General features: G+C 55.2%; 4 protein-coding genes across 4 annotated transcripts; 2 read left to right on the forward strand and 2 right to left on the reverse strand.

The window, feature by feature from the left end:
- Positions 1 to 3,326, forward strand: LOC113146514 (AF4/FMR2 family member 4-like). The gene is made up of 6 exons (XM_026334048.1): positions 1 to 205; positions 394 to 1,373; positions 1,657 to 1,697; positions 2,021 to 2,504; positions 2,636 to 2,881; positions 2,997 to 3,326. The coding sequence occupies exons 1-6, from the start codon at positions 1 to 3 to the stop codon at positions 3,324 to 3,326; spliced, it is 2,286 nt and encodes a 761-aa protein (XP_026189833.1).
- Positions 3,327 to 4,870: 1,544 nt separating this feature from the next.
- On the reverse strand, positions 4,871 to 8,431 carry LOC34621048 (the record flags this gene model as incomplete). Its single annotated transcript, XM_026334050.1, has 3 exons — positions 8,321 to 8,431; positions 5,183 to 8,245; positions 4,871 to 4,912 (listed from the first exon to the last, which is right to left on the reverse strand). Coding segments are annotated over exons 1-3 (3,216 nt in total), but the record flags the coding sequence as incomplete, so codon positions are not given.
- A 1,291-nt stretch (positions 8,432 to 9,722) lies between these two features.
- On the forward strand, positions 9,723 to 15,237 carry LOC34621050. Its single transcript, XM_026334051.1, has 7 exons — positions 9,723 to 10,547; positions 10,689 to 11,147; positions 11,388 to 11,714; positions 11,961 to 12,325; positions 13,439 to 13,557; positions 14,271 to 14,986; positions 15,193 to 15,237. The coding sequence occupies exons 1-7, from the start codon at positions 9,723 to 9,725 to the stop codon at positions 15,235 to 15,237; spliced, it is 2,856 nt and encodes a 951-aa protein (XP_026189836.1).
- A 6,072-nt stretch (positions 15,238 to 21,309) lies between these two features.
- On the reverse strand, positions 21,310 to 23,013 carry LOC34624018. Its single transcript, XM_026334052.1, has one exon. It carries the CDS (start codon positions 22,822 to 22,824, stop codon positions 21,310 to 21,312), a length of 1,515 nt encoding a protein of 504 aa, XP_026189837.1. The 5' UTR covers positions 22,825 to 23,013.
- Between the last annotated feature and the right edge of the window lie 4,478 nt (positions 23,014 to 27,491).

Genomic DNA, 27,491 nt, shown 5'->3' on the forward strand with positions numbered 1-27,491 from the left:
ATGCACAGACGCGGCATCGATGTCGAGCCGAGATGGCACCTGAAGCCGCGCGCATTCTCGCCGCAGACTCCGCAGACACGAGCACCTACCCACTGGGAACGCGCAGCAGCAGCTGCAGCAGCAGCTGCAGCAACAACAACAGCAACAACAGCAGCAGCAACAGCAGCAGCAACAACAGCAGCAGCAGCAGCAGCAGACACGTGTCGCGCGATCCGCCAGCCGGAGGGCGCTGTGCTTCTGTGCTGACGTCTGCTGCCGTTGAAACGCATGCAGAGGCATCGGCGTCGGCGGCAGACTGGCGCTGCTGCACGGGAGAGGAAGACACAGAAAGTGCTTGCTTCATCAAGAGCTGCCTGTCAGCCGCTGCATCCTCCCCCTCTGCGGCTGCTGCAGAGGAGTCAGCAGCTGCAGCTTTGTCAAAGACTCCAGAGTCTTGGCTTTCCTTTGCAGACGTAGATCACGGCTCAGCGGGTGGAAACGACTTTCTCGGGTGGAACGTTGGCAGCAGCAGCTGCTCAGCTGCCGCGCTGCTGCTGCAAGACATGCCGCAGGTTGTGTCTCGAGGCAACGGAAGCACTCAGGAGTCGCCTCCCTCCTCCTCAGAGACGCTGTTCAGAGCGCCTATCCAGATGCCCCCTTCGCCAGCCTCCCCAGTGGCGCCATCTTCTTGCGTGCAGAATCGCCTCCCCCAGCAGCCTCAGTGGCTCGCTCAATTACCCGCAAACACGCAGGCTGCGGCTGCATGCTACGCGCAATTCGCGGGGGGAGGAGGTGCCTCTCCCTGCGCGCAGACCTCCTCCCCCCAGCGCCTGTCGCCTCCCTTTTCAGGAGTGCCTCAAGGCTTCGTCCTCTCGCACCATCAGCAAGAGCAGCAACAAGACAAGCACCAGAAACAGCAGCAACAAGACCAGCACCAGAAACAGCAGCAACAAGACAAGCAACAACAACAACAGCCTTCACGGCAACGGGCGCAGCGTGCAGGCAGCACCCCGAAGTCTCGCCGTCCGACGGCAGCAGCGATTCCGAGTAAAAGGAGCCTTAGTGCGTCGCCTTCTTCTTCGTCGTCTGCTGAATCCGCGCCGTCCGCTGTCGGCGGCTCTGTCGCGTCGCATGCATCTCCTCCGAGGATCGCGGCGAAGTGGTGGGAAGTGCCGCAGCCCAGAGAAATCCCCCCCTTGACGGCAGAAGACGTCGAGCAGTTGATTCAACAGCAGCACCTGCCTCACTGCCCCTCAGTGGTTTATGACAAGGCTCGCTTCTGCTTTTACGCATTGTGGAGACTACGCGACGGCGTGCTGCAGCGGCGAAGGTGCTCCATTCACGTACTCGGTGCAAGGGAGGCGCATCGACAAGCCGTCCAAACCCTCATGCTGGTGTGTGTGGCGTCTCTCGTGCAGCTGAGCCGGCCCCTAAAAAGGCGGAAGGGGTGTTTTGTTGGCGAGCTGGCGCCTCGCGCATTTGCATGCGCACGTGTCTCGGCGCAGTGCTCGCCCTTTGAAGGGCTCCTCTCGTGGTTCACTTTGCGCTGCCGTGTTTGCGGCTTCTCTGCAGATTGGGCAGCGTCCTCCAGGAGTCGTGTATGACAGTCGCAGTCGGAAATGGAGTGTGTGTGTGACGCGGCACAATGGGCGTCATCGAGCCTCCTTTTCGGTGAAGAAATTCGGCTTCGAAGGGGCTCACCATAAGGCTCTGGACTGGTAGGTGTGGAGCGGACAGCTGGCACCCTTCCTTGCGTCGCTCCTCGCGCGTCTCGTTTTCGTGCGAAAGGCGTCGCGTGCTCCCGCCTGCTGTCTGCGCTGCCTGTGGCGAGGCGCTCCTGTGCAGATGTGCGCCTTCTCCCCCCTTCTTGTTCCCCTCCTTTCCTTTTCCCCCTTCTGCAGCAGGAGGTGGCGAAGCGGCGCTGGCCTTTCCGAAGACGCGCGCAACACGGGCGCAGCAAGGCACGCACAGAAAAAAAGCGATCGACGTCTTCCGCACTCCGCCTTTCCCCGCATGCGCTGTGTGTGATTCGAATCCACAGGTACGAGGCCAAACGTGTAGAGCTAGGCTTGAACGAGGCACCCGCACATACGGAAGCCGACATGGAGTTCGCGCTGTCTCTCTCCGCGGAGGAGCTTCTAGCGCTGGCTCAACAGGCACCAGACGCAGTCCCTCCGGCAGGCACACACGAAGGCGCTCTGCTGTCAGCTGCCGCAGTAAGCTTTTCCCAGCATTCATCGAAAAAACGAAGCCTTCAGCAGCAGTCGCAACAGTCGCAGCAGCGGCAGCAGTCGCAGCAGCAGCAGTCGCAGCACTCGCAGCAGTCGCAGTCGCAGCAGCAGTCGCAGCAGCAGCAGCAGCAGCACCTGCTACCCTTCCACACCTACACGCCCTCCGCTGTGGCGTCATCCTACGAGCCAGAGGGGCAAGTGGAGCTGCCGCCAATCTCTCTCGCGTCTGCAGGAGAGGACACGCCACAGCAGCAGCTCCTGCTGCAGCAGCAGCAACAACAACCCCCCCCTCAGCCGCAGGTGCTGTCAGTGCCGCTGCCGCAAGCCGTCCCCGCAGCCACAACTTCCCCCAACAGTCCGCTGTGCAGAGCTGCCAAGCGCTTGAAAGGAGCCCACACAGGCGCAGACAACCGTTGGAAACGCAGCAGCGATCAAAAACGCAAGCAGCTACCAGCAGCACCCACCGAGATGCAGCAGACCCCCCTCGAGAGGCCAACTACGCACTCCCTGGGAACAGAAAGCAAAGCGAAGCAGCTGCCAGAAATACAGCCGTCGCAGCAAGGCTTGAGCTTCCCCCTGTACGACCTGGCTTTGGATCGAACTGCCAAAGAATCGCTGCCGCTGCCTGCGCCGCAAGGCGGAAAGGGCGATACACACGTCTTGCACCTGCTGTAACACGTCAACTCTAAACTATAGAGCAAAACGTAGTAGCCTTGCGATCTCGGCTTTGTAGTAGAGCCTTCCTTCACCTCGACTTTCCCGCGCGCGCTTGTTGCCATGGGTAAGGCACCCCACACTTACACAGAGAAAAAGGCCTTGCCCGTCTGCTTAACAGGCTGCGGCGCAGAGGCAAGGAGGTTTCGCCGGATGGAATGGCAACGCTCCTCTTTATGTCGTTCCCTCTCATATAAGGCATTCGTTTTTTTCGCGTGCGGGGTAGAGGCGACGCAGCAGTGGAGAGGGAGAGGACCTTGGCTTGCGGGGAAAAAAGCCTGCACAGGGAGACACCTCCGCTTCAGCAGATTCCCAAGAATAGGGGCTGCATGCAGAGCGGGGTGCTCTTGTCGCGCTTGTAGTGTTGCGTCGCTTAATGCACCCTCCCACCCTGCGTGTTAGCAGATTCCCAAGAATAGGGGCTGCATGCAGAGCGTGGTGCTCTTGTCGCACTTGTAGTGTTGCATCGCTTAGTGCACCCTCCCACCCTGCGTGTTAGCAGATTCCCAAGAATAGGGGCTGCATGCAGAGCGTGGTGCTCTTGTCGCGCTTGTAGTGTTGCGTCGCTTAATGCACCCTCCCACCCTGCGTGTTAGCAGATTCCCAAGAATAGGGGCTGCATGCAGAGCGTGGTGCTCTTGTCGCACTTGTAGTGTTGCGTCGCTTAATGCACCCTCCCACCCTGCGGCTTAGCAGATTCCCAAGAATAGGGGCTGCATGCAGAGCGGGGTGCTCTTGTCGCATTTGTAGTGTTGCGTCGCTTAATGCACCCTCCCACCCTGCGTGTTAGCAGATTCCCAAGAATAGGGGCTGCATGCAGAGCGGGGTGCTCTTGTCGCACTTGTAGTGTTGCGTCGCTTAGTGCACCTTCTACGTGTGAACGAAGGCGGTTAGGCTGCCAAAACTCGAGGCTGCGCGAGGCTAGACTCAGAGGTTGCTGCGGATGATGTGCTCTGTGCGGGCTTTGTACTGCGCCTTCCTCATCAGCGCTGCATCTTTGCCTAAAACGCAACCTAAGACCCCTAACGGGGGAGTTAGGTTGCGATTTAGGCAAAGATGCAGCGCTGATTCTCACAGCGGCACCGCGTATGTAACACCGTCTCGGCAGCAGAATGCTCCCTGAGGGGATATAGGCTAGCCGTAGTGGTGGCTTTTTCACACTAAGTAAAGGCATAAAAATCATTTGTTCAGAGTCGCAAAAAAGGCTACGGCGGTGCGCAGGAGGCCACTCTAAGGGGCTCCCAATCAAGAGGCAGAGGGGTGCCAGCCAAAGGCGCAAAAGATAGCCAGCTCACACACACGCACACCTCCAAAAAAGCGCATGCGCATCAACGCATGCAGCAGAGAAGAAGAGAAGCACCGTCCAATATTCTAAAGGACCGCAGAGCCCTTCGGTGCCGAATTTTCACACAGGCATCTATCCGTGAGGGATAGACGTGCTGTGATTTTTAGCGCGCATGCATCTGGGGGAGAGGGCGCAAAGGAAAAGGTCACAGTTTCGGCTGCAAATAATTATCCTTCCTCTCGGAATCAGCATGTCTCTACTCCGTGGTTCTATGCCCTTCCTTCTGCTACGACTCCGCTTCATTCTGGCTGCTTGTGTCTTCTTCCTCTTCCTTCTCGCTGCCCTCCTCCTTCTCTTCTTTGTCGCTGCTCTCCTGCTTCTTTTCTTTCTCGCTGCTCTCCTCCTTCTCTTCTTTCTCGCTGCTCTCCTGCTTCTCTTCTTTCTCGCTGCTCTCCTCCTTCTCTTCTTTCTCGCTGCTCTCCTCCTTCTCTTCTTTCTCGCTCCTCTCCTGCTTCTCTTCTTTGTCGCTGCTCTCCTGCTTCTTTTCTTTGTCGCTGCTCTCCTCCTTCTCTTCTTTCTCGCTGCTCTCCTCCTTCTCTTCTTTCTCGCTCCTCTCCTGCTTCTCTTCTTTCTCGCTGCTCTCCTCCTTCTGTTCTTTCTCGCTGCTCTCCTCCCTCTCTTTTTTGTCACTGCTCTCTTCTTTCCCTTCTTCCCGGCTGCCCTCTTCCTTCTGGCTGCGGCTGTCTCCTCCTTTTTCTTCAGCTCCTTCCTTATTGTGTTCCCCGATTTCCTGTGAGGGGAGTGCCGATTTCTCGTCTTTCTTTGCGTCTGGCTCTTTGCTTCCTAGGCCCTCAACGAACTTACGGGGTTCTTCTTCGCCAGGCGCTGCCGCTGGCGCTGAGCCTTCGGCTTTCCCCTCTTCTTCCGCTCGACGCGCAGCGGCAGCACTGCTTGTAGCTGCAGCCGACGCTGCGTGAGCCTCGACGCCAGCTCCCGTTCGCTCTGCAGCATTTTGTTGCTCTGCTCCTGCCGCAGACGAATCTCCCGATGCGGCCTGTGTCGCTGGCACCGTGCCTCCTTGCGCGGCAGTCTCCTTTCCACTTTCTCGTTTCTCGAGATCTGCTGTGGATGCAGGCTGCGTGTTGCGTGTGGAACTGCCGTCAGCTGCCTTTTTGCTCGCTGATTCTGGCTCGTTTTGAGAGGCCACTTCCGTGAGTTGCTCGGCTGCCTCCTGTGCATCTCGAAGGTACAGTCGCGCACCTCCGAGAAGTGGCATGGATACATCGTCGACAGGCAGCAAGACAGCACTGAACGCGCCTTCTTCGACATCGGCCTTACGGCCAGAAGAAGAAGTCTTCTGCGCAGCTGCCTCCTTCTTCTTCCTCAGGAGGAGGCTTTGAAGTTCTCTCCTTGAAAGGCGCCTCAGGCTGGAAGGCATGTTGAGACTTTCCCCCGTGTGCGTCTCCGCATGCGTCTCCGCATGCGGAGACGCATGCGCATGGCGCTCCTCAGTTTTGGCTTCGCTGGGGGCGGTGGTGTTGCGACTCCGCAGCTGGCTGCAGCTCTTGACGCAGCTCGTTTGCACGAGCGTTTCTCGTGGATGCCTCAGCGCGTGTGGAATTTCGCAGGAGCCCCCGTTGGCGCTAGGGAGGAACCGACGCCATGTTTCAATGGAAGGCGTTGACTCCGAAGTGCAGCGCTTGCAGTCTTCGGGGTTTTTTGGCGTGTAGGCGAATTTGCAGCGTTTCGGCAGCGCCAGCTTCGTTCGCAAGTGACACTTGAATACTTCGGGGTCGTTCGGATACTTGCTCCTCGTGAGCCACAAGTAGAAGTTTCCAGCATCCTCCATTTCTTCTCGCTTGCCTAGCAGCACCGGCAGTGCAAACCATTGAGGTCGCGCCTTCTTGGATTTTTCTCCCGGAGTGCCCGTCGCTGCGATCGAAGGCTCTATGAGTGAAGCCAGATGCAGATGAGCAGCCTGCGATCCGCTGTAGTGACGCGATCGAGACACAGCGCACGACGCAATGGCTCCAAAAGACGTTGCCATCCGCGCACACGTGCCAAGCTCTTCTGCGTCCGTCAGTACCTCCGCTTCCGGCGTCAGTTCGGGGAGCGCTTTCGCGAGGTGAGCGGCGGGAGGCAGAACGCTAGACAGTGCAGACACCTTGAAAGGCGGCCTAGTGCCAGGAGGGCTGCTGCTGGTGCTTGCGAACGTGTCGTCCACAATGCCGACTCCTCGAGGAGCTGTGATTTCCATGTGGTCAGCCTCCGCCGTCGGAAGAAAGAAGAACCACGCCCGAGTGGCTCTCCCGAAGATGGGGTTCTCAATGTACACCGAGCAGTCTTCGCAGGCATCAGTGTTGCAGCTGCGAGTCGTCACGAGCGGCTCCGTGTCGGCTCGGCAGGGGATCTGAAAGCTCTCTGGAAAGTGCTGCTCCCCGATCCACCGAGGGATGCCGTTGGCTACTTGCACGATCGACGTTATGCGGCCAAAGCCTCCGCACGGAAAGGGGCAGGCACCCCAAGGAAAGACGTCTGGGATCGTGCGCGTGTTCGACTCCTCCACGCGACACCCCAGCACCGCAGGGCAGTGCTCCTTGAATTTGTCGTCGCAAGGAGAAATGCTGACAACTGCCTGCATCTTTTCGCTCCAACCCACGCCGAGCTCTGGATCCCATGGATGCATTTCCGCACACGCTTGGCCCCATCCGCGCTTGTGCACCAGCACCTTTCGGATACGAATCTTGAACGCATCCTCGTTTGTTGCTCCGCAACTCTTCGTGCAGTCCGCCATCGTTTCCCACTCACTCAGCTGACAATTCAAGCTGCACTCCTCCACCTGACACCGCCTCTTCATGAGGGCCCCTCCACATGCCTCTTCGCTCTCCCCAGAAAACAAGGTGCGCGTCCACACCTCGAAACCCCCTCCGCACGTCGTGCTGCACGGAGTTTCCTGACGCCACTCACCCCAAATGCAGTCGCGCTTGCTGATGAGCTTCCGGTTCTCCCAGTGTTTCGTTATCGCATGGCCGCCGGTAAATCGAAATGTAGAAAACCACCAATTCGAGGGATTCTCAATAGACAGCGCTTCAGAGGGTGTCCGCACAGCGAGCCGAAACGAGTGCCGACCCAGGGGCAAACTTCTTCCACTCTGCGAACTCGAAAGCGTAACGAATGTGCTCAAACTGCCTGGCCTATTCCTCATGTACGCACTGCGGGTTGAGCATTTTAAAGGCGGCATGCTGGAATCCAAGGAGTGGCACAGGGGGCCGTCCTCCCTCGCCGTGTACTGCGGCGGAAGGGCAACCACTATGAAGGCGATCTGCCGACTCTCCATGGTCTGGAGTGGAAAGTTGTACACAACGGTTACGAAGGATTCGCTGTCAAGCTCATTATTCTCCTCAATAACCTGAAATTCCCTTACAGCCTTCGAGAAAGCCGTCCCACCCGGCATCGTCACGAAGTCCACTGGCCCCGATGTCGCATGCGAACTTGAATCCTCGGCACTAAGATCTGCGGACCCTTTGTGCGACTTTTCAGCAGGAGTGCTTGCAGAATTTTCCAATGCTGCTGTTTTAGAGGTAGCGCCGTTTTCTTGAGCCTCCACGGATGAAATCTGCAGGGCAGACATCGCAAACGTATCGCCGTGCATCGAAATGCCGGAGCCAGGCACGCCGTCATTGACCCCGTCGGTAATCCATGTATTGCCAGGAGCCCTGTCCTCATGGTAGGCTGAAACTGGGTCTAGCTTTATGTTTATCCATTGGTTTCCTGCGTCTTCGTGTCGTGTGATCCTATCGAGCTTCTCGAGAACGTCAGCATACGCCTCTGGTGAGTGGTGCCAATTGTTTTTGCCGGCACTTTCAGTGCCTTCCTCCATCGAAAGTCCCTCTTCAGATTTCAGCAAGCCAAGACTTTGCGCAAGATCGTGTTTTGGTTGCTCTCTAGCAACCCTTGCATCGGAGGTACTGGAATCTGCATCGAACTGGTGGTGCCGCAAGCCTTGCTCTCTACTGGCTGCCTGCAAGAATTCCCCCTGGCAGAAAGAAGCGGAAAATAAAAAGGTGCAGCAAAGATAGCTGAGGGAAAAAAGCAAGAGGCGTAGTCTTACGCCATCTCCCCCGCGCAGCAGGGCCGTCGGCGGTGCCTTCAGCTTTGCATTTTGAATGTGGACTGCGCGGGCCGGGTCACCCGTGCATCCGCTTCCGTCGACAAAGTCCATTCTGGAACGTGATCTGCACGCAAAACTCTGAAGAGAGGCCGCAAGGAGGGGTGCGTCCAGCAGTCGCCGCGGGAGAGGCGAAGCGCAGCCTTGGTTCATGGTGCTCTCCATCGAGTCATTGCGGCTGCTAAATGTCTGCGCGTTCACCTCCCCATCTAGGCCGCCCCTACAGCACTCTCAAAGAATATCTTGAATTATCGCAGCCAAAAGGCGACAGGTAAGGCAGTGGAAACAATCGGTCATCAGACTCGAGCGCACGCGTCCTGGCTGGTGCGGAGGCGCACAAAGCGGATACCCTGCAGCAAAAATGAGCAAACGAGCTCGAAAGAGACAAGAATCAACCCTTTTTAATGATGGCAGGCCGTCTTAGAGCGAAAAGTTGGAGCTGCTAGGCTTGAAGGGCGCCCCTGTGAATCTCTCCTTCCTCGCGCGCGGCCTGCGAACGGAAGAACCCGTGGACCAGTGTACAAGGGCAGCGCAGATTTGGTCATGGACGCCCAGACGAAAAACTGCCGAATTTATGATATTTTATTAGTGAACATGCGGTGTGCCGGTACATATTTCTTTACTGCTGCCAATTTTTTGATCGTTTCCGTGATTTATCCTCCTCTTCCTTAACAAATGTCGGGATCACAGCTGCGTGGAACGGGGCCCTCTGCCCTACCGCAGGCGACAGGCGATCTGCTGCATGCAGCAGCCAAGGGGCCTGTGAGACCTCTGGATAATCCTTTATTTTTCTACCCTCTGATAGCAGCGTCGCTCTGGCGGCAGGGATGCGTAGGCGGCTTAAAGCCACGCAATTTCCGCGACTTGCCGCAGACTTGCCGACCTAAGAGTCCCCTGCCTCCAGCGGTTTCTTCCCCCCAAGCCTCCTCGCCTTCCATGTGGTCGAAACAGGAGCGAAAGGGGGCCTCTTAAGGCTTCCGAGACGCAGAGCTGCAGCTCGGAGTTGCCGTCTTCCCACCGCATGCCTCTCTCGCTGCCCCTTGGCGCCTCCCCCTCTCCCTTCTCGCCGTCGTCTCCCCCTCTTCCCCCTTTCCGTCCCGCCGCTCGCCAGCTCAAAGTCGTCCGCTCGCTCCCTCGAAGGCTTCCTCTCCGGCGCCTCACAAGCGTCAGCAAACGGCGCAAAAGCAAAAGCCGTCTCTCTGAGTTCTCCGCAACTGCAGAGGGAAGAAGGTGCCCAGCCGCCGACAAGCGCACACAACTTCCTGCCTGCCCTTCCCGCCACTAGGGTAAAGCTGGAATATCTGCAAGTCCACATTTTACAGCGACGACAACAACTCCCGTCCCCATGACGCCCTTGCTGTCGAACTTGGCGGCTCCGCCTCCCCACGTATCTCCTGCCTGGTTCAGGGAGGAGAGGAGATCGGCGCGTCGCGCCGCCTGTCTGAAACTCTTCTTCGCGTTCATCGCATCCTTCGTCATCGTCGCACTGATCTTGGGGCTGCAATGTCTCCTTAAATCCTTCTTTCTGAGCGCAGTTCTCGGGCTTGCACTGCTCCTTTTCACGCTCTACTGCCTCACCCTGGCGCTTGTGTTCCCAGGCAGCAACGCCATTTTCCAGTGGCACACGCAGCAGCAGCTGGGATCGGAGGCGGCGAGCGAGCTGCTCAGCCGCCTTCGCTCGCTCGAGCTGTATCTGCTCTACCTTCTCTCCTTGCCCTTTCCAGGCATTTCGGAGAAGCAAAAAAAAGACGTCATTCTCTCAGCCTCGAAATCCTGCCTCGCACGCTATCTTGCAACTCCCATCGTCTGCACCCGCCGCGGCGTCTTGCCGCTGCTCAGCTTTCCAGGGGCCGCTCGCGAAAGCGTCGCTTTCGCTGTAAGCGATGCTGCTGCCTCCAGAGCAAGCCTCTCCGAGTGCTACCTCTTCCTTGCCTCGCACCTCTTGTCGCTCCAAGAGCTGCATCTCAAAGCCGACGCGCTGCTGCGGCTCCAGCAGCAGCGCCAGCAGCAGGATGCCGCAGCAGGGGCAGGAGACGCAGCAGCCTCCAGCGGCACGCCTGGCTGGATCGAGCAGCAAAAAGCTCGAACCGCCCTGTCATGGCTGCAGGAGGCTCTTGCCTTCTCAGTCGCGTCTCTCCTGTCTCACCTTGCTGCGATCTCCCTGACGCAGGCGAAGTCACCCTCCCTCCCCCTGCCAGAGGGGGGAGCTGGAGGGGGTGATGCTGCTGCTGCGCTTGCCGCGGCTGGCGTCTCCGCAGCAGCCTCTGGAGTCGAAGAAGCTCTCCTTCTGGTCGACATTCTCGGAGGGCAGTCTCCTCCATCCGCAGAAGACGCCTCCTGCCTCCTGGAAGCTCCCAGCAAGGCGTCAGCGCCTCGTTCTCGGGGAGGCGCAAGCGCTGCTCTTTCTCCCCCCCCCCTGGCCGCTCTGCGGCTAGCCACGCCTGCCGACATTCTGTCTTGCGCCGCCGCTTTGAACCACTTGCAGGCTGTCGCGCTGCTGCTGCTGCCCTTCCAGAGCACTCAGCAGCAGACAGGAGGCTCTTCGCAGCAGCAGCAGCTGCTGCTGCAGAAAAAGCCCTTTGTTGCGCGCGTGCTGCTGCTGCTCTTCCGCTTTCTAGCCGCTCAACCTTTGGTCTCGCCTCCTCTGCTGCAGCAGCAAGCTGCACGCGGAGGCGCGTTCGGAACTGCCACCGAAGGCGTAGAAGTGTGGCTGCCTGTGCTGCAGCAGCGCAGGCGAGCATGCCTTGCTGCTGCCTTCTGCAAGGCATGGGTAGCGGCGAAGCGCCGACTCGCGCACTTGCTCGACAGCTGCAGCTGTCGAAGCAGAGGCTTCGCCTCGCAACACACTCACGCGACTCTGCTGCGAAGACACCTCGCCGATGAAGCAGCAGCTCCCCAACCGGCAGCAGCGCCAGCACCCCGTGCTGGTGCTTCTGACGCTGCCTCTAGGGATGCTGCTGATGCTGTCGCTCGCGCTGCTGTATCTCCAGCGCCGCAAAGCAGCAAATTCACGGCTGCTGCTGCACGCTTGCGCCGATTGCTGCCGCCGGCGCTGCGCCTGCTTTGGCCTCCTCCGTCCAAAGTGGTGTACATACAGTGCTTGTTCGTTCCCGCTCCAGGCAGTCACTGGCTGCTGCCAAGCAGCTGCTGCTGCCCTCCTGCTGTCGCAGCCGCTGCTGCGGAGGCGGCGCCTTACGACTTTTGCTACCCCCCGAGCCGCTGCTGCTGCTCCCGCCAGTCGGGAGCTGTGGCGCCTGCAGCAAGCCATCTTGCATCTCCTGAATTTCCGCCGTTCAAGCAACAAAAACAGCAACAAGAGGGCAGTCGCGCGTGTGGCGTAACGCGGTGCATGGCGATGCGGGGAGCGCTGGAGGCGGGATCGTTGGACAGTCTCGTGGAGGAGACGCCTCTTGCGTCTGCTGCACTTTTTCTCTTTCTGTTTCTTGCCAAGCAGCTCCTTGCTGCCGTCGCTGGAGCGTATCTGCAGCAGCAGCCTGGCAGCAGCAGGGGCTCTTCGCTGCGCCTCCTGCACCAACAGAATCTGCAGCAGCACCGCTTGACAGCCTTTGCTGCACTTGCAAAGGCCGCTACTGCCCTCCTAGCAGCAGCCAGGAGCGCATGCAGCAGCCCATTTAAACGCCTCCTCGGATCGATCAGTCCCTTGCACGAGCACCAGCAGCACCATCGAGGCGCAGACAGAACGGCAGCAGAGACGGAAGGGCTCCTCGCAGACGCAGAAAATTCAGACGAGGGGAGTTGTCGTCTCCCCCTGCGGTTCACGTGTGGCTGCAGCACTAACCAGCATCCTCGCATCAGCAGCGCAGCCGCTGCAGCGGCTGCACATGTACCGATAGGAGGCGATATTGTCATTGCATTCAATCCTAACGCAGGATCTATTGAAATGGCTCTTGCTGGCGGAAGTCCAGAGATGGAAAGCTATTTAAAAAAGTGAGCAGCTGCATTCTTTGAAGGGATTTTTTCACGCGCCTCTCTCCTTCTTCTGCGCAGTCTGCCGTCGTGTAGGCGTCATCCACGAACGGCCGGGCAGCACTGCGTGTGTGTGTGGGTTTGTGTATGTACGTGTATATATATGTGTATGTATATACATGTGTATATACATGCGTGTCTATATGTGTATATGTGAATGTGTATATGTGAATGTGTGTACGTACATGTCTATATGTGTATATGTGTATGTGTATATATGTGTATATGTCTATATGTGTATGTGTATATATGTGTACATATGTGTATGTGTATATATGTGTATGTGTATATATGTGTATGTGTATATATGTGTATGTGTATATATGTGTATGTGTATATGTGTATATGTGTATATATGTGTATGCGTATATGTGTGTATGTGTATATATGTGTATGTGTATATATGTGTATATATGTGTATGTGTATATGTGTGTATGTGTATGTACATGTGTATATATGTGTATGTACATGTGTATATATGTGTATATGTGTATGTACATGTGTATATATGTGTATATGTGTATGTGTATATGTGTATGTACATGTGCATATATGTGTATATGTGTATGTACATGTGTATATATGTGTATGTACATGTGTATATATGTGTATATGTGTATGTACATGTGTGACGCCTCGAACTTCCTAACACGTCTCATGACTTAAACACAATATTCACCGATGCCGCAGAGGGCGATGCATGCAGCCTTGTGCAAATGCAGCTGCAGTGCAGCCACCGAGTATTTTTCACCTCGCACTTATCAAAGATATCTTTCTCTGTATTCTGCTCCTATTTTATTTGTATATGAGTATATGTACGTTTGTCGGTATGCATGTGTTCGTAGATGTCTATAGGTGTATGTGTGTATATGAATATACGTGTATACGAGTATATGTGTACATGAATTCCTGTGTACATGAATGTGTGTGTGTATGCAAATACATGAAAACATGTTTACATGAATATATATGTATATATGTATGTCAGTCTCAGTCAGTCTGCCCACGCGGCTGTGCATGCAACTCTGTCGATCTCTGTGTGTGTGTGTGCATGCATGCGTGTTGTGTTTTAGGGGCTTTAGTGTGCTGATTTCGAACTACCGGGGATGCTCGTCCTCTGCTGGCAGCATCTCTTTACCCAGCGTCCTCAACGACGCTGTTTCAATTTATAAGTTCGCTGCTGGACTTATAGGTATGGCGAGTGGCGGCAGCTGCTGCTGCTTTTCCTTGCTGATGCGCTGATTCTTTGAAGGCTCTGAGACGGACAGGCAGAAGCACGAGCTGTCTAGCCTGCTGCCATGAGCACGAGCAAAGCACTTTGAAGGTTCTGCAGTGTGCAAATTGTGTGTATGCAGGTTGCGTGTATGAAGAATGCATGTGCATTGTGTGTATGCAGATTGTGTGTATGCAGAATGCATGTACAATGTGTGTATGCAGATTGTGTGTATGCAGATTGTGTATGGAGAATGCATGTACATTGCGTGTATGCAGATTGTGTGTATGTAGATTGTGTATGGAGAATGCATGTACATTGCGTGTATGCGGATTGTGTATGCAGAATGCATGTGCATTGTGTGTACGCAGATTGTGTGTATGCAGATTGTGTGTATGCAGATTGTGTGTATGCAGATTGTGTGTATGCAGATTGTGTGTATGCAGATTGTGTGTATGCAGATTGTGTATGGAGAATGCATGTACATTGCGTGTATGCAGATTGTGTGTATGTAGATTGTGTATGGAGAATGCATGTACATTGTGTGTATGCAGAATGCATGTACATTGCGTGTATGCAGATTGTGTGTATGCAGATTGTGTGTATGCAGATTGTGTGTGTGCAGAATGCATGTACATTGTGTGTATGCAGATAGTGTGTATGCATTCTTCTGTGTGTATGCATTCTTCTAGGTGCTCGTCGTACAGCGCTTCATGGTCGCTCTATTGGTGGACTCCCTGCGACTTACGCTGCCTGTGTGGCTTCAATTTTGCAGCAGCGACAGCAGCGCGTTGCTGCTGCTGCTGCTGCTGCTGCTATCGCTTTGCCGAGCTGCGCAGTGGCGACGCGGGAGGTCAGCGCCTCCAGCAGCAGCACGACTTGCAGCACAGCCGATCCCAGCAGTGAGGGGTCGATGAGTCGCGCTGATGCGGCGCTTGCGCCTGTAGAATTTTTATGCGTTGACAGGAGCTTTTCCTCCCTTGACAAGGCAGCAGAGACGCTTTTCGGGTGGGAGGCTTCATTGGCAGTTCGTGTAACAGCGCGCGTTAGTGCCTTAGCGTCTGACTCTTGGAGCAGCACGTCCGACAGCTTTTGCAGCAGCTGCGGCATGCTGACACAAGCAAGGAACGAAGTGCACTGCAGTGTCTGCAGAGAGCTGCTACTGACGCTCAAAGAAGAAGGCAGCAGCAGCAGCAGCAGCAGCAGCAGCAGCGCTGGGCATTGTGGCAAAGTAGCAGCAACTGCAACTGCAACTGCAGCAGCAACTGCAAGTGCTGCAGCTGCAGCTGCTGCAGAATGCATGCAACGGGCGTGTTCAGCCTCGGCTTTTGACGCTGTTCGCTGCAGAAAAGTGATTATTGCATCACCGCATGATGAGATTATCGGGGAGTGCGCTTCTTTGAAGAACGCCATGGGTCGGCGTTGGGGAGCTTGGCTCTTCTCTCTGTCTCTCAGCTGTTCGCTGCATCAGCGATATCCGTTTTATTTGCTTCGGAGCGCAAGGAGCAGACGAAGTCTTCCGGACGGCTGCAGCAGCGACGTTGCAGTCGCCACGCGATCGCCACACTTGGCGAGAAAACTCCTTGTAAGCTGTATGCGTCTTTCAAGGCGGAGCAGCCACTTCCTGGCTTGCCTTCATGCGCAGCCTTTTCCGTGTAAATACTTAACCTCCCGCCTGCATTAAAAATTACGCTGCGCGTGTTTGCGAGAAGTTCAGAGCTGCCGTCCCTTTGAGATTTCCACATGTGTTCTCGCTTACCACCCCCCCCTCCCGCCTCACACACACATACACACACACACACACACACGTACACATATATATATATATATATGTATATATGCACATATATATATATACACCTACACGCACACCTACACACACACACACTCACACACGTCTCTTGAGGCTGCTCTTCTGCCCCCCCACTGCCCTTTGCGCGGCTGTCTCAGCGAGAGCTCTGTGGGGAGATGCTGCCGCGCAACTGCAGCCAACAGGCACCGTCTCCTTCTCCCGCTGCAGCAGACAAAAACAGCGGGGAGGGAGTGGCTGGTGCCCAGCTGATTGAAGGGGCTGAAGCGGTGAGGGAAGTACCTGCCTTTTCCTCGCATGAAGCCTCTTTTTCTGAGTTTTCACGCCTTTCTCACCCGCCCTTCGCCGCATACCCTTCGTCATTCTCACTTGATACTTCCTGCTCCTGCTTTCTTTCGCTCTGTCGATCTGTCTATCACTTCCAAGTTTCTCTTGTTTCTCTGCGCAAGACCTATGCTCGCATGATTTACCCCCAGCCTAACCTCCTTCTTCGCGTGCGCCTCTCTGTGCCTCGTCTTGCAATCTGCAGAAACTTTTTGCGTGCATTATTACCGCGTGGGCGTTCTTTAAAGAATACTTTTCCTTGGCAGAAGACGATAGCGCCATGTCGCCGCAGCCCGCTGTCGCCGCAGCACAGTACCCCCTTCTCCACGCGGTAAGTGCTGCTGTTTCTTTGCTGCTTTTTTCTTTCCTTTATTTACTTCGGCTGCTTTGACTTTTGTCTTTGCTGCTGCTGGCTTTTGCTGCTTTTACTTTTGTCTTTGCTGCTGTTGGTTTTTGCTGCTTTTACTTTTGTCTTTGCTGCTGCTGGCTTTTGCTGCTTTTACTTTTGTCTTTGCTGCTGCTGGTTTTTGCTGCTTTTACTTTTGTCTTTGCTGCTGCTGGTTTCTGCTGCTTTTACTTTTGTCTTTGCTGCTTTGTCTTATGTTTTCTGGTTCCGATTTTGCTGCCGTTTTCTTTACCGATTGCCGCTTTTACTTTGCGTTTTTGCTGCTGTGCTTTTACGTTTGCGGGTGCCCGTGCTGCTGCTTCTCTGCTGTTGCTTCTCTGCTGTCGCTGCAGCGAGCAGCGCGAGGGGGTATCTGCAGACGCACGGCTGACGATGCTGTGTGTGTGTGTTGCTGTGTGTGTGTGTGCATGCGTGTCTTTGCCATGCGATTCTCCAGCTTTCTGAGGAAGCGGCAGCGGCGAAGGAGGAAAAGGAGTTCTTTCATGCGCCTTCGGTGCATCCTGCGCAGCGGCTGCCACTCCCGCAACGGCTAGCCGCTGTATTTCGAAGAGCTGCACGGAGAGTTTGTCGGCTGTCGACCTCGCGCGAGCCTCTGCGAGAGACAGAAGTCTTCGCTTTGTCTGCGCGAGGCTGCGAGACGGATGCTACAGCCCTGCCTCCTCGCAGCAGCAGTGACTGCGGCAGCAATGCGAGCCATGCCGCCCCCATCCCCGGAGTCTTCTGCGAGCAACAGCAGCAGCAGCAGCCCTTTGTTTCGTGGGTGCGGAAGCAGGCTGCTGCTGCTGGTCTCATTTGCCGTCGAAGCAGCGACGGCGTGCATGCCAGCGGCGGGAGGGCAGCCTTCACAGCGGCGGCAGTGAGGCAGCAGCTGCTGCAGTGGCTGCAATCCTTCGAGCAGCACGTGCTTGCGGCAGCAGGCAGTCTTGGGGGAGGGCTTAATGCAGGCGGTTTCTCTCTGGGAGTTGCGCTGCAGCAGGCAATGGCGACTGCCTCCAGCAGCGAGCAGCATGCTGTTGCAGCAGAATGTCTGAAAGACTTCTGCTGCAACCTCGCCCTTTGGGGATGCGTGCCAACTCCCGATATTCTTGCAGCTGCTGCTTCTTTGAAAGAGGAGGGGGCAGTGGGAGCTGCGCTGTCTACGGCTGCTGCTGCAGCCGGCCTGGAGCAGCGGAAGCAGCACGAGCAGCGGAAGCAGCACGAGCAGCAGAAGCAGCACGAGCAGCACGAGCAGCAGAAGCAGCACGAGCAGCTGTTGCGACTCGCTGTGTGGCAGCCGCTTTTGCCGTATCTGCGGAGTGAAACGCTGAGAGACTTGCTGCTGGTGTCTTCCTTGAAAGCGAAGCTGTTGGACTGGAAGATCAGGCAACAGCAGCCGCTTGAGCGCAGAAGTGAAAAGGAGCAGCAGCAAAGACAGCGCATGCTGCAGCTGTGTGCGGCAGTCGTAGATCAAGCGGAAAAAGCCTTGCAGCATCTGCATGCAACGGAGGGGCTTTTTCCAGCGGCAGCTGCTGCGGAGCAGCTCCTTTCTCTCACCGAAGAGCAGCAGCAGCTGCTGCTGCTGTGTGCTCGTGAGGAAGGCACAGAAAAGGCAGCTCTAGCCAGCTGCCGAGCTAGCAGCAGCGCATGCAGAGGCGGCAAGAGAAGACGGCGCTTGCGTCAGGAACCCTCCCTCCTGGCGACCTTTCTGATGGAATTCGGTGATACCACGCGAGAGACGCTGCTGCAGCTGCAGCTGCAGCAGAAAGAACCTCTGGCATTGCATCTTCGCTGTTGGATGCGGTGCGTTGCTTAGGAAGGTTGGCACGTGCGGTGTGCGAGACGTCCACGATGCGTGAGAGAAGCGCAAACGAAGCCATTTTTTTCTTTCTTTCTCTTTCTTTCTTTCTCTCTTTCTCTCTTTCTCCACCTCTGCTTCGGTGTGAGAGCCGTCCACGATGCGTGAGAGAAGCGCAAACGAAGCCATTTTTTTCTTTTTTTCTTTCTTTCCACCGCTGCTGCTGTGTGCTGCAGACTCCTTAGCTGCCTCGCGTCTTTGGTCACGCTGCACCGAGTTACTGCAGCGACGGCAGCAGCAGCTTCCAGGGTTGATGCCCTTTTGGAGCATCAAGCCGGCAGCGCGGCTCAGGTAATTCTCCTTGCCAACGTAGCAACAACAGCGCGCCAAAGCGAGTATGCAGAGCGAAACGCAAGCGCAAAAAGCAAGAGGCGCATGCGTGTGCTTGTGGCGTCTTGTCTTGTGCTTCTAACTGGCAAAGGGAGGACCTCTAGGATGCCACCACGAGCAGCAGCAGCAGCACCACTACCGCCATCACATTCCCGCCTCGCAGGAGCTCTACGGCGTTCGTGAAGGGGTGGAAGTTTCTCTAGGAGACTCTGGTATTAGCCTTCCAACGGTGCAACAGGATGCAGAAGGCATGCGCATCTGCCAGAGATTCGTTTTGCTGCGTCTCATGCAGCACTTCACCGCCCTCAAGGATTTTGCGCGCGTCATTGCGGGGTGAGATAGGATGTCTGGGAGTGGGTGCAGTGTGTGGCGTTTCGGAACGTCTTGCATGCAGCAAGCGAGCCGTCTGTGAAGTAGAAGCTTGTCTAAGGCGCTCTCTGGGCGGTTTGTGTTTTAGGATGTACTTCTCGTTCGAAGCACCGACTGCAGAGTCATCCGGTGCATCAACGTCTCGCGAGAAGAAGCTCGGCCTTGCTTTCAATTCTCCGTCTTGGCGCGACTTGGCAGAGTAAGAGACGCAAGTGGTGCAGACTTCCCTGTTGCTCTCAGCGAAGGCGTGATGGCGCTGTAGAACCGTCTGTGTCTTGTCACCTTGCATGTGTCTCTTCGGGCTCGCAGAGACCATCTATCTCCAGGAATCTAATTTATTTAATTCTATTTTGTTTTGTGTGTGTCTGTGTATGTGTCTGTGTATGTGTCTGTGTATGTGTCTGTGTGTATGTGTCTGTATGTATGTGTCTGTGTGTGTGTATGTGTATGTGTGCGTCTCTATGTGTCTGTATGTGTGTGTCGGTGTGTGTATGTGTATATGTCTGTATGCATGTGTCCGTATGTTTGTATGTGTCTGTATGTGTCTGTATGTATGTGTCTGTATGTGTGTGTGTATGTGTCTGTATGTATGTGTCTGTATGTGTGTGTGTATGTGTCTGTATGTATGTGTCTGTATGTGTGTGTGTATGTGTCTGTATGTATGTGTCTGTGTGCTGCAGCCTGCAGTCCGGCAGTCTGCTGCCGGTGCGTGTTGGGCACAATGCGAATTTGGAACCGGAGGAGCTTGAGCTTTTTGACTTGTTTATTGCGATTTCTGATTCTCAATCTTGCGCTTAGGCTTTGAGCGCGTGTTGGAGGAGGCAGCGTGCACAACGTGAGGCGTATGGCCTTCTTTTAAGGGCGGGGAGAAGGAAGGGAGGGGGTTGTTTGTGTAGCTTGTAGAATTGCTGCGTTTTTGCTGCGCAGCTCTTAAGACTCCCCCTTTTAGTGTATTTCCGTCTCTGTCACGTGCTTGCGTTTCGTGTCTGCTTTCGTTGAGACTGGCGTATGCGGGGGTGAAAAGATGGGAGCGCCTCGTGGCGTGGAGGGCTAGGAGTGTGAGTCGTGCGAGCGGCGTGCTGGATAAGTCGAGACACACACATGGGCAGACATGAAGAGAGAGCGAGACAGAGAGAGACATAGGGAGAGATACAGAGACAGACAGACATATGCACATAGATACAAACAGGTAGAAAAAGAGACAGATACAGATAGAGATACAGATAGAGAGGGTAGAAGTGCATGCATATGGGGATACCTGCAGCAGCAATGGCCAGTTGGTTCAAGGCTCCCAGCAAAAACGCACGAGCAGAGCGGTTTAGAGTCGGAGAGATGGGTAGCAGACGCTGGAGCTGGCGAGCAAACGCATGCCAAGCGGCAAAAAAGAGCAGAAGAAGTATTGCGTGGGGAGGGAGGGGCCGTTCTGCTGCATGAAGATGCGTGTGTTCTTCACGAGGAGGCCCTTCTTCCTTCAGTAGAAGTGTCGTGTGGCAGCCACCAGAGGCAGCGCGTTCGCCTCGGCTGCGCATGCACTGCGATAAGTGCTGCTGCAGCAGTCCTTTTCGCAGGAGGCGGCAACCTGCGCGCAAAGCCTTCCTTTTGCGTGGCGCTACCGTTTGTCATAGAGCTCTGCGGCGTGGCTAAACGCAAGCGAGAGCTATTTATGGGGTGGAAGGGTGCTCCTAAAGGCTGGGGAGGCATCTTAGGGGCTGCGCCACTTCGTATCGGCATTCCCCTCTATCAGCAGCACCGAATGCAGCAGCCGTAGGGGAGGCGAAAGAGGAGCGCGGCGCGCGAAGGGTTTTTTTCGCGCGGCTTGCGTGAGCGGCTGCATCGCTACGGGAGCTCTTCTCGCCAAGCCTTAGTTGGCGGCATCCGCCCCACGAGAAGCTTCAGGCGCCCTCCTGCTGGCTCTTCGGATTTGGACTAAAAGAAAAAACGCTCCAACGAGTCTGTTCGCGCTCTGTCGGGAAAGTCATAGTGCTATTTCGAGCCGGAGCTGCTTGGTGCACATGGCTGCAGATGCAGCTTCAGTAGCTCGTTCTGTCATGCTGCTCTAGTGTGGCCAACCCCCCCAGCGCATTCGTGAGGCTGCCGGTGGGAAGCCACAAGCGCCTTGCAGAGAATCTAACAAAGAGGTGCTGTGTGCTGCCGCCGCAGCTCATGGAGGGTTCTTGCAGTCGTAAGATTGGCAGCAGCAGCAGCGCCGGAGAGGCTGCATGGTCACTCTGCTGCTGCGTGTGGGTTGTGCCGAAGGCGCGCCGCAGGCGAGCAGCTCCGGCAGGTGTCAGTGGGCTGCCTGCGCTGCGGCACCGCTGGAAAAGCCTCTGCAGACGCGCATGTTTTGATGACGAAGCGGAGCAGCCGCTAGAGCCCCCGAAGAGGGGCGGCGGGGAAAGAACGCTCCTCGAGAGAAGCGGTTCCGCAACTTTTTCTGCCCGGTGCTGCATTTTTGCGCAACTGCCTGGCTGTGCAGCTGCGGCTGCAAGGATAGGTCCTCGCTGGCGAGCCAGCAAGAGCCCTAGTGCGCTCTGCAAAGCGAAGATTGTGGGGCGGCAGAGAAGCGTGCTGGTGCCTGGAGGGAAGGAGGCGGAGGAGACGCGGCTTGCAGCGCTGCATGCAAGAGCGTTCCTCTCCCTCCCTCCCCGTCTGCCCCTCCTAAGTGTGAAGCGGTATTCTTTCTGCCGCATGCAACTCGAGAGCCCATCGAAGGGCGCCAAACACGCACAGCCCCAATCCCCAGTCGCCGTTAGCGAGGTAGCCATACACCGCGGGAAAGCCTGCGCCAGCGGCTGCAGCCGCGAGCTCGAGCCAGCTCAAGTGGATCGGCTCTTTCTTGATCAGCTGATAGAGAACTCCCGAGCTGCGTGGCTCCGCGGCTTGCATGCTCGCAGGGGGGGAGGAGGAACGCATCGTGAGCGCCTCTCCCCCCCTTGACCGTCCACCCCGCAGCTTCGCTGCAGCGGCTGCTGTCGCTGGAAGTGCGCAAGGAGCGACGGCGTCGGCAAACTTCGACGTCATCGGACTCGACGTTTGGTCGAAGTCATCGCCGCTGCTAATGAGGGAAGCCATGGTGGCAGTTTCAGCGGCAGTCGAAGTCACGGAGGGGCAGCGGGCTGGCGGGCTGTTCGGAGACACGGCGTTCCTCCCTGGAGGAGTTGGCGTCGGCGCGGCTGTATCTACACCCGCCTTTGCGGCGGAAGCAGCAGCATCTGCAGCAGCATCTGCAGCAGCAACACGATTATTATTATCCGCGGCGGGCTGTTTCTGCGCTTTGCCTTCGCCCTTCTGCACAGCCTGTGCAAGACCACACAGCCAGTTGAAAGCGAGCAACAGCGGCAGCCATCTGCTGCCGCTGTGCTTCTTGCTGCTGCTGAGCGACGTCAGCGCCAGAGACACTGCTGCCGCCGCAGCGACGTGGGCGAGCACCATGAGCTTGTTGGTAGTGCAGCAGATTTTGTACACTCCGACGGCAGCAACCGCGTGCAGCAGCAGCAGCAGCAAGACTCTGTTGCTGCTGAAATGCGGCAAGTAGCTGCTGCAGTAGAGCCTCATGAAGAGGACGGCGTAAGACGCATACATGCCAATAGCCACCTTGGCATTTGCTACCTGCTGGGCATCCTGGAGGTACAAGGCGCCTTGCAGCGCCAGGTAGATACCAACTAGCATTTGTGCGATCTGCAGCTGCGTAATCACCGGTCGTGACTTCTGCAACACCTTGTGCAAGGTTCCCTTAACTATAGGACTGCTGCTTGCCGCTGCGCCTCCTCTAGGCACCGATACGCAGCAAGCAAGTCCAAAGTACAGATACATGAGCGCATGCACGCCAAGATTCATGGTCGCGAAGCCGTGGGCGAAGTCGGCGTTGATCTTTTGGGCGTGCCAGCAGTAGAGCGTGACTGTGAGGTGGTGATAGAGGTGCAGAAACGAGAGCGGCTTCTTCTTCAGCACGAGCAGGAACGTATCCCCGAACTCTACGGCTTTGGTGAGCGTGAAGAGCGCGATCACAGCCCTCACCGGAGGCGAGAAGAGTCTTTCGGGATTGATGCTCGTGAGGAGCATGGAAGGCTGCTGGATCAGGACGGTCAGAAATCCCAAGAGCGACAGCAAAGAGAGACTGGCGTTCCAAAGAAGTGCGACGTATCGCAGCGAATAGGCAGGGCGATCCCTCATGTAGCGTTGCAACGCATAGACGGCGGGGAGGTACAGCACGGAAGCCGCGATAATTGGCCACCTATAGGCTACTGCGAGCTTCACACCCACCCCTGGCGACCATGCCTCCTCCGGAAATATCCAGGAGAGGAAGCGGCAGAAGGGTCGATACGCAACGACAACGCAGGCGACTGCGGCGACAGTGACGGCTGCTGCAGGGCCTGCAGCCTTCAAGGGAGGCTTTGTGGAGCCCACGTGCATCCTGAAATGCAGAGAGCAGAACTGCGGAGAGAGTAGTATACACCAGAAACGGGCAGCTGGGAGCTGCCGAGCACGAGAAAGAGCAATACTCCAGAAACGGGCAGCTGAGAGCTGTCGAGCAACAAGAAAGAGCAATACTCCAGAAACGGGCAGCTGAGAGCTGTCGAGCAACAAGCGGCAGAGCGGCAGACCCAGCGGAACCCCTTGGTGCTTCCTGATAGGGGGAGCGTGAGAAATGTTAAAACTGGATGCGGAACGGAAAGCGTGGGTGCAACAGCTGTCGCTATGACCCTTTGTGCAGATTTCAGAGAACTCCAACAACAAAAAACGGGGGAGGCCGCTGAAACTGCAGTACAAACTTGCTGCAGCGGCGCAGAGTTGCTGCAACCCAAGCAACTCGCAGAAGGCGGTGCGGCGCAGTGTACTTGAACGAAAGCTACTAGGCCGATATCTGCTTCAGAAGATTCTCCCCCATACGCGAACGAGACAACAAAACGAAGACCAACTATGAGCTACAGAGTTGCAGCTGCAGGTATACATGGAGTGGGCCAGGCGAAGGCGTGGTGCAGGGGGCTGTGCAGGAAATCGCAGATGTGGGAGAGGAGCAGAAAGATGACGGAAAAGAGAAATTACGCTTCCTCACATGAAAACATGAAAGGAGAACAAAGCGAGGAATTTTGGTGCAATTGGTAGCCCTCTACGCGTAGCCGCAGCGAGGGAGCAAGGGAAGGCAAGAGAGTGGCAACACCTACACAATAGCTGTGCTGGGAAGCAGGCACTTGAAATAGCCCACATTAATTGAAGAAATTGTTTTTTCACACAATCTTTATGTGAAAATTCTTACATATATAAGCCCATATTGGTGACATCCTTCGTGTCTTGCTACTCTGGCCGATGCCCCGGCAGATACTCGTGCCGCCGTCTCTTCATTCTTCGTTCTTCCTTTTAAAAACCGAAACAATCCCACGCACCGGCGCCTTCTGACAAAGGCATTGTAACTATGTCGTGAAGGGTGCTGAAATGAAAATTTGCGCAATTTCCCACGAAGTTCAGTGTATGCACTGTTCCTTGTACACTTGTCGGTGTACCGCAACTTGGGGAGAAAAACAGAGTAATGGGTGCGGAAACCTTCGAATTAGCCTCTGTTACTTCTGCATTTATTTGTTTCCCACTAGTATTTACACCGCTAAAACATTCAGAAACCTGCCAAAGAAGCAGCCGCCTCCCCGAACCGTGCAGATCTCAGGAAGCTTCCAGGCTTCGCAGGTTACAGCGCAGACTGAATCTCAAAATAAAGGCCTCCAACCGTGTAAACTGCACTCAAAAGAGTCGAGCGGCAAATCGATAATCTCGCAGACATAGATGCCTGTTCCCAGTGCCTGTTGAATGCCTCGTGCTCTTCAGTGTGCCATTCGCGAGACACCTAACCAGAGTAGTCCTGACATCCGAATTTTAACTGCTGCAGTGACGTTTGGTTTAAGTCTGACAAGAAAACATGCTAAGATGCCCTTTTCACGCCGCCTTTTTGTAGGCCTTCGCCGCCCCTGCTGCCGCTTTTGCTCCTGCAAACTTATCGTTGCCTAGCTCTTGTACGTAGCCTTACGGGCACCAGAAATCGTCATAGGAATAGGCTCCTCAGCGATGATACAAGAATACGCTTTTTATCATTTTCACTCCAATCCAAGGGACCCTTCACCGAGTTTCACACAATGTTAGTCAGCCAGGCTACAGGTGGCGGTAGTCTCACGCCAGTCAATGCAAATAGCTGCATTATCACTAATCCAGCTCTGTCCACGATGTAGCTCATCTGCTCATACGGCTAACAGCCAGTGTACTACATGTTTGAATTGTCTGCACTCGACATGCATCTGCACCCAGATTTGGCACCCCATAATAGCTACAACACTGTACTAAATGAAATGCACGCTACTCTTTTGGTGGCAGAGCAATTCAAAGTACCGCAACAGGACATTGCATACTGAGCAAGCATATATTCCTGCTGTTGCTGCCGCAGTAACAGTGTCAGTTTACCTCCTGAGGTAATTGAAGGTTCGGTAGGATCCATGGCTTTTACCACCCGAACCCAACAGCTCATCTCATTTCGTAACCTTTTTCCACAGATGGCACTATCAGACTCGCATTTGCACGGAGTCGGTGCTTAAATCGCTCTTCGGACCGCTGCTCCTATCGTTGTAAGTCCGCACGAAGCCTGATTGCTCGCTCTCCAAGCTGGTCGTTGCAAGCTTCTGCGTCGAACAAATGAAACTCCTACTGACACATGTTGGTCTAGTCTGCTGCCGTACTCCTGGAAGCCCTCCGCCGATCCAGGAGAGGCTTGTGCTAACTAGCAACCCTCGTCACAGACGCACATTGCACTCGACCATCTGAAGTAACTCCTTCAGGGAATAAATCTGCCTTTGAAGCTGGCTTTTAAAGTTCCCCCCCGACTTTTACATCAATAGAAGCACTGCGTGTGACTGTGTTCCTGCTATCTTCCAATCAGTGTATTTTGCAGTGCACAGCGTGTGGCTTGACAATGGGAATACATGTGTAGTGGCTTCAATTTAATCGAGCGTTTGTCAAGAAGAGCCCTATACACCTTCCGAACTAGATAGATTGACTGAACTGGGAACTCAACATTAAAAATGTCATAAGGACTGCCCAAATGTAAAAGTGCAGACATTCGTTGCTGGTATTGCGCCTGCCTCGTCGCGACAGTAAGGTTCTGCTCAGCTGCAGAAATCTACAGCGGATATTGGTGCAGTGCACTTTGGGGCAAGCTCGGTACGAACCAGTGGTGGGTAAGCGAAGCAAACGATGGAAGATGGCTCTTTCCACCAATAAATAAGGGGATGTTTGGTGCTGAGAGAGGCGTGCGGTGTTCTCTGCAGCGCATTGAGGAGGGAAAACTTTGAGGAAATACGTGCGCTCAAGGCAGCTGCCTCCAGAGGATTTCCCGTTGTTCTCACTGTTAGCTCTGGAGTTGATTATCATTCCTTGCTGGTTCGGCCTTACAGACCTCATGCGACATACCTGTGTCGCTCCATCTTTCGCTGAGAACGCCATGCATTGTTGCCTAAGGCGGAATCATGGAGATTAAAATTTTCATTCCCTCTGTGTGCTTCCTCGTGGGCTAGGCTAATGAGGCCCCTCCGCTACATTTTTTCATTTTAGCTGCTTCATTCTTTCCTCGCTCTCAACTCGTGTGGTTAAGACATTTATCGAAAAAGCAATGCTGGTTTTTCGGGGTGCTGCGGCGTTTGAGCTCTCTGAGCATCTGCGAAAAACTCCACCTAGTGGCGAAGGGCCCTGGAACATCTGTTCTAGCGGCTGCACAGAAAAGTTGATTCCACCCTATCAAAACGAATAACACAAGCATTCAAGTCGAACATACAACTAGCTTCTAGATGAGTAATATTTTAATACGGAAACTGCCCATATGTGGCTAAACCCTCCCGGGCATTCCCAGCACGAGGTGAGATGCAAGGGCGCAGCGCGTCCGTGTGTTTTCTGCCGCCGCTGCAAAGCGACTCACTCCGTATTTCATAGCAGATAGCATTTGGGTGCTTTGGGAGTTTGCAGGCCCAAACGCCAGAGCTTCCGGAGCAGCTGGCATCTCTGCCTGATTTCAATTTTAAGAGCGAACAGGATAGGAGTAAGGAGTGGTTCGCGAGACACCTCCACCGCAGAGTGAAGCGGATACAAAGCAAGAACTCATTTGGCGTGTTTTAATTGCAATTTCTGATGCAGAATGCGAAACATTTGTAGATTCGTTCATGATCGTGGGCGGCTTGCCAGAGCGTGCAGATGACCGCAGCAGCACTTTTTGAAATCTTTTACGGCGCCTGCAGCTGGAAACCCGCGTAGCCTCTTGTTTTCCAGGCTCGTCGCTACTCCCCACTTTCTGATTACTTGGATCGCCCGGCGCGTCAGTCAAAGCATCGATTCGTTTTCTGTGGCCCCTTCAAGGCGGCAACGCACCTGGAGTTTGTCTGAAAGACAAACTCCAGCATAACAACCAGATACAAGAAAAAAGAAGCGCACCGTATTGGAATTCATCAGGCTACGTGTACTGCCCGCCTGCCGAGTATGGCTAGTGAGGAGGGGGCGGCGTGGTGCCTCCTGCACGGAAAATGACTGTCGCATGCCAGAGATTCAAGGCAAGCGCTCACTTTTCTTCGGCGTTATTTCACTCCATGATTTTTGTCTGCTTTTTAAAGTTTATTAATTCATTGTTTCACTTGATTTAGAGGACAGCGGTTCGTGCGTTGTTATCCCCATGGCCTTCGGCGCCTCACCTGAGCGAGCTCAAGAGCTGCTGCCCACTGGTCACCCCTGTCCTTGGAGACTCCAGTTTCTCCAGTACCAACGCGACCGAGCAATTTCTAAAACAAAAACTGGCCCTTAATTTTTCCGCCTTGCCATAA

Source organism: Cyclospora cayetanensis, unplaced genomic scaffold, assembly GCF_002999335.1.
Source record: "Cyclospora cayetanensis isolate NF1_C8 unplaced genomic scaffold, CcayRef3 CcayRef3_contig_35, whole genome shotgun sequence".
NCBI classification, from domain to species: domain Eukaryota; phylum Apicomplexa; class Conoidasida; order Eucoccidiorida; family Eimeriidae; genus Cyclospora; species Cyclospora cayetanensis.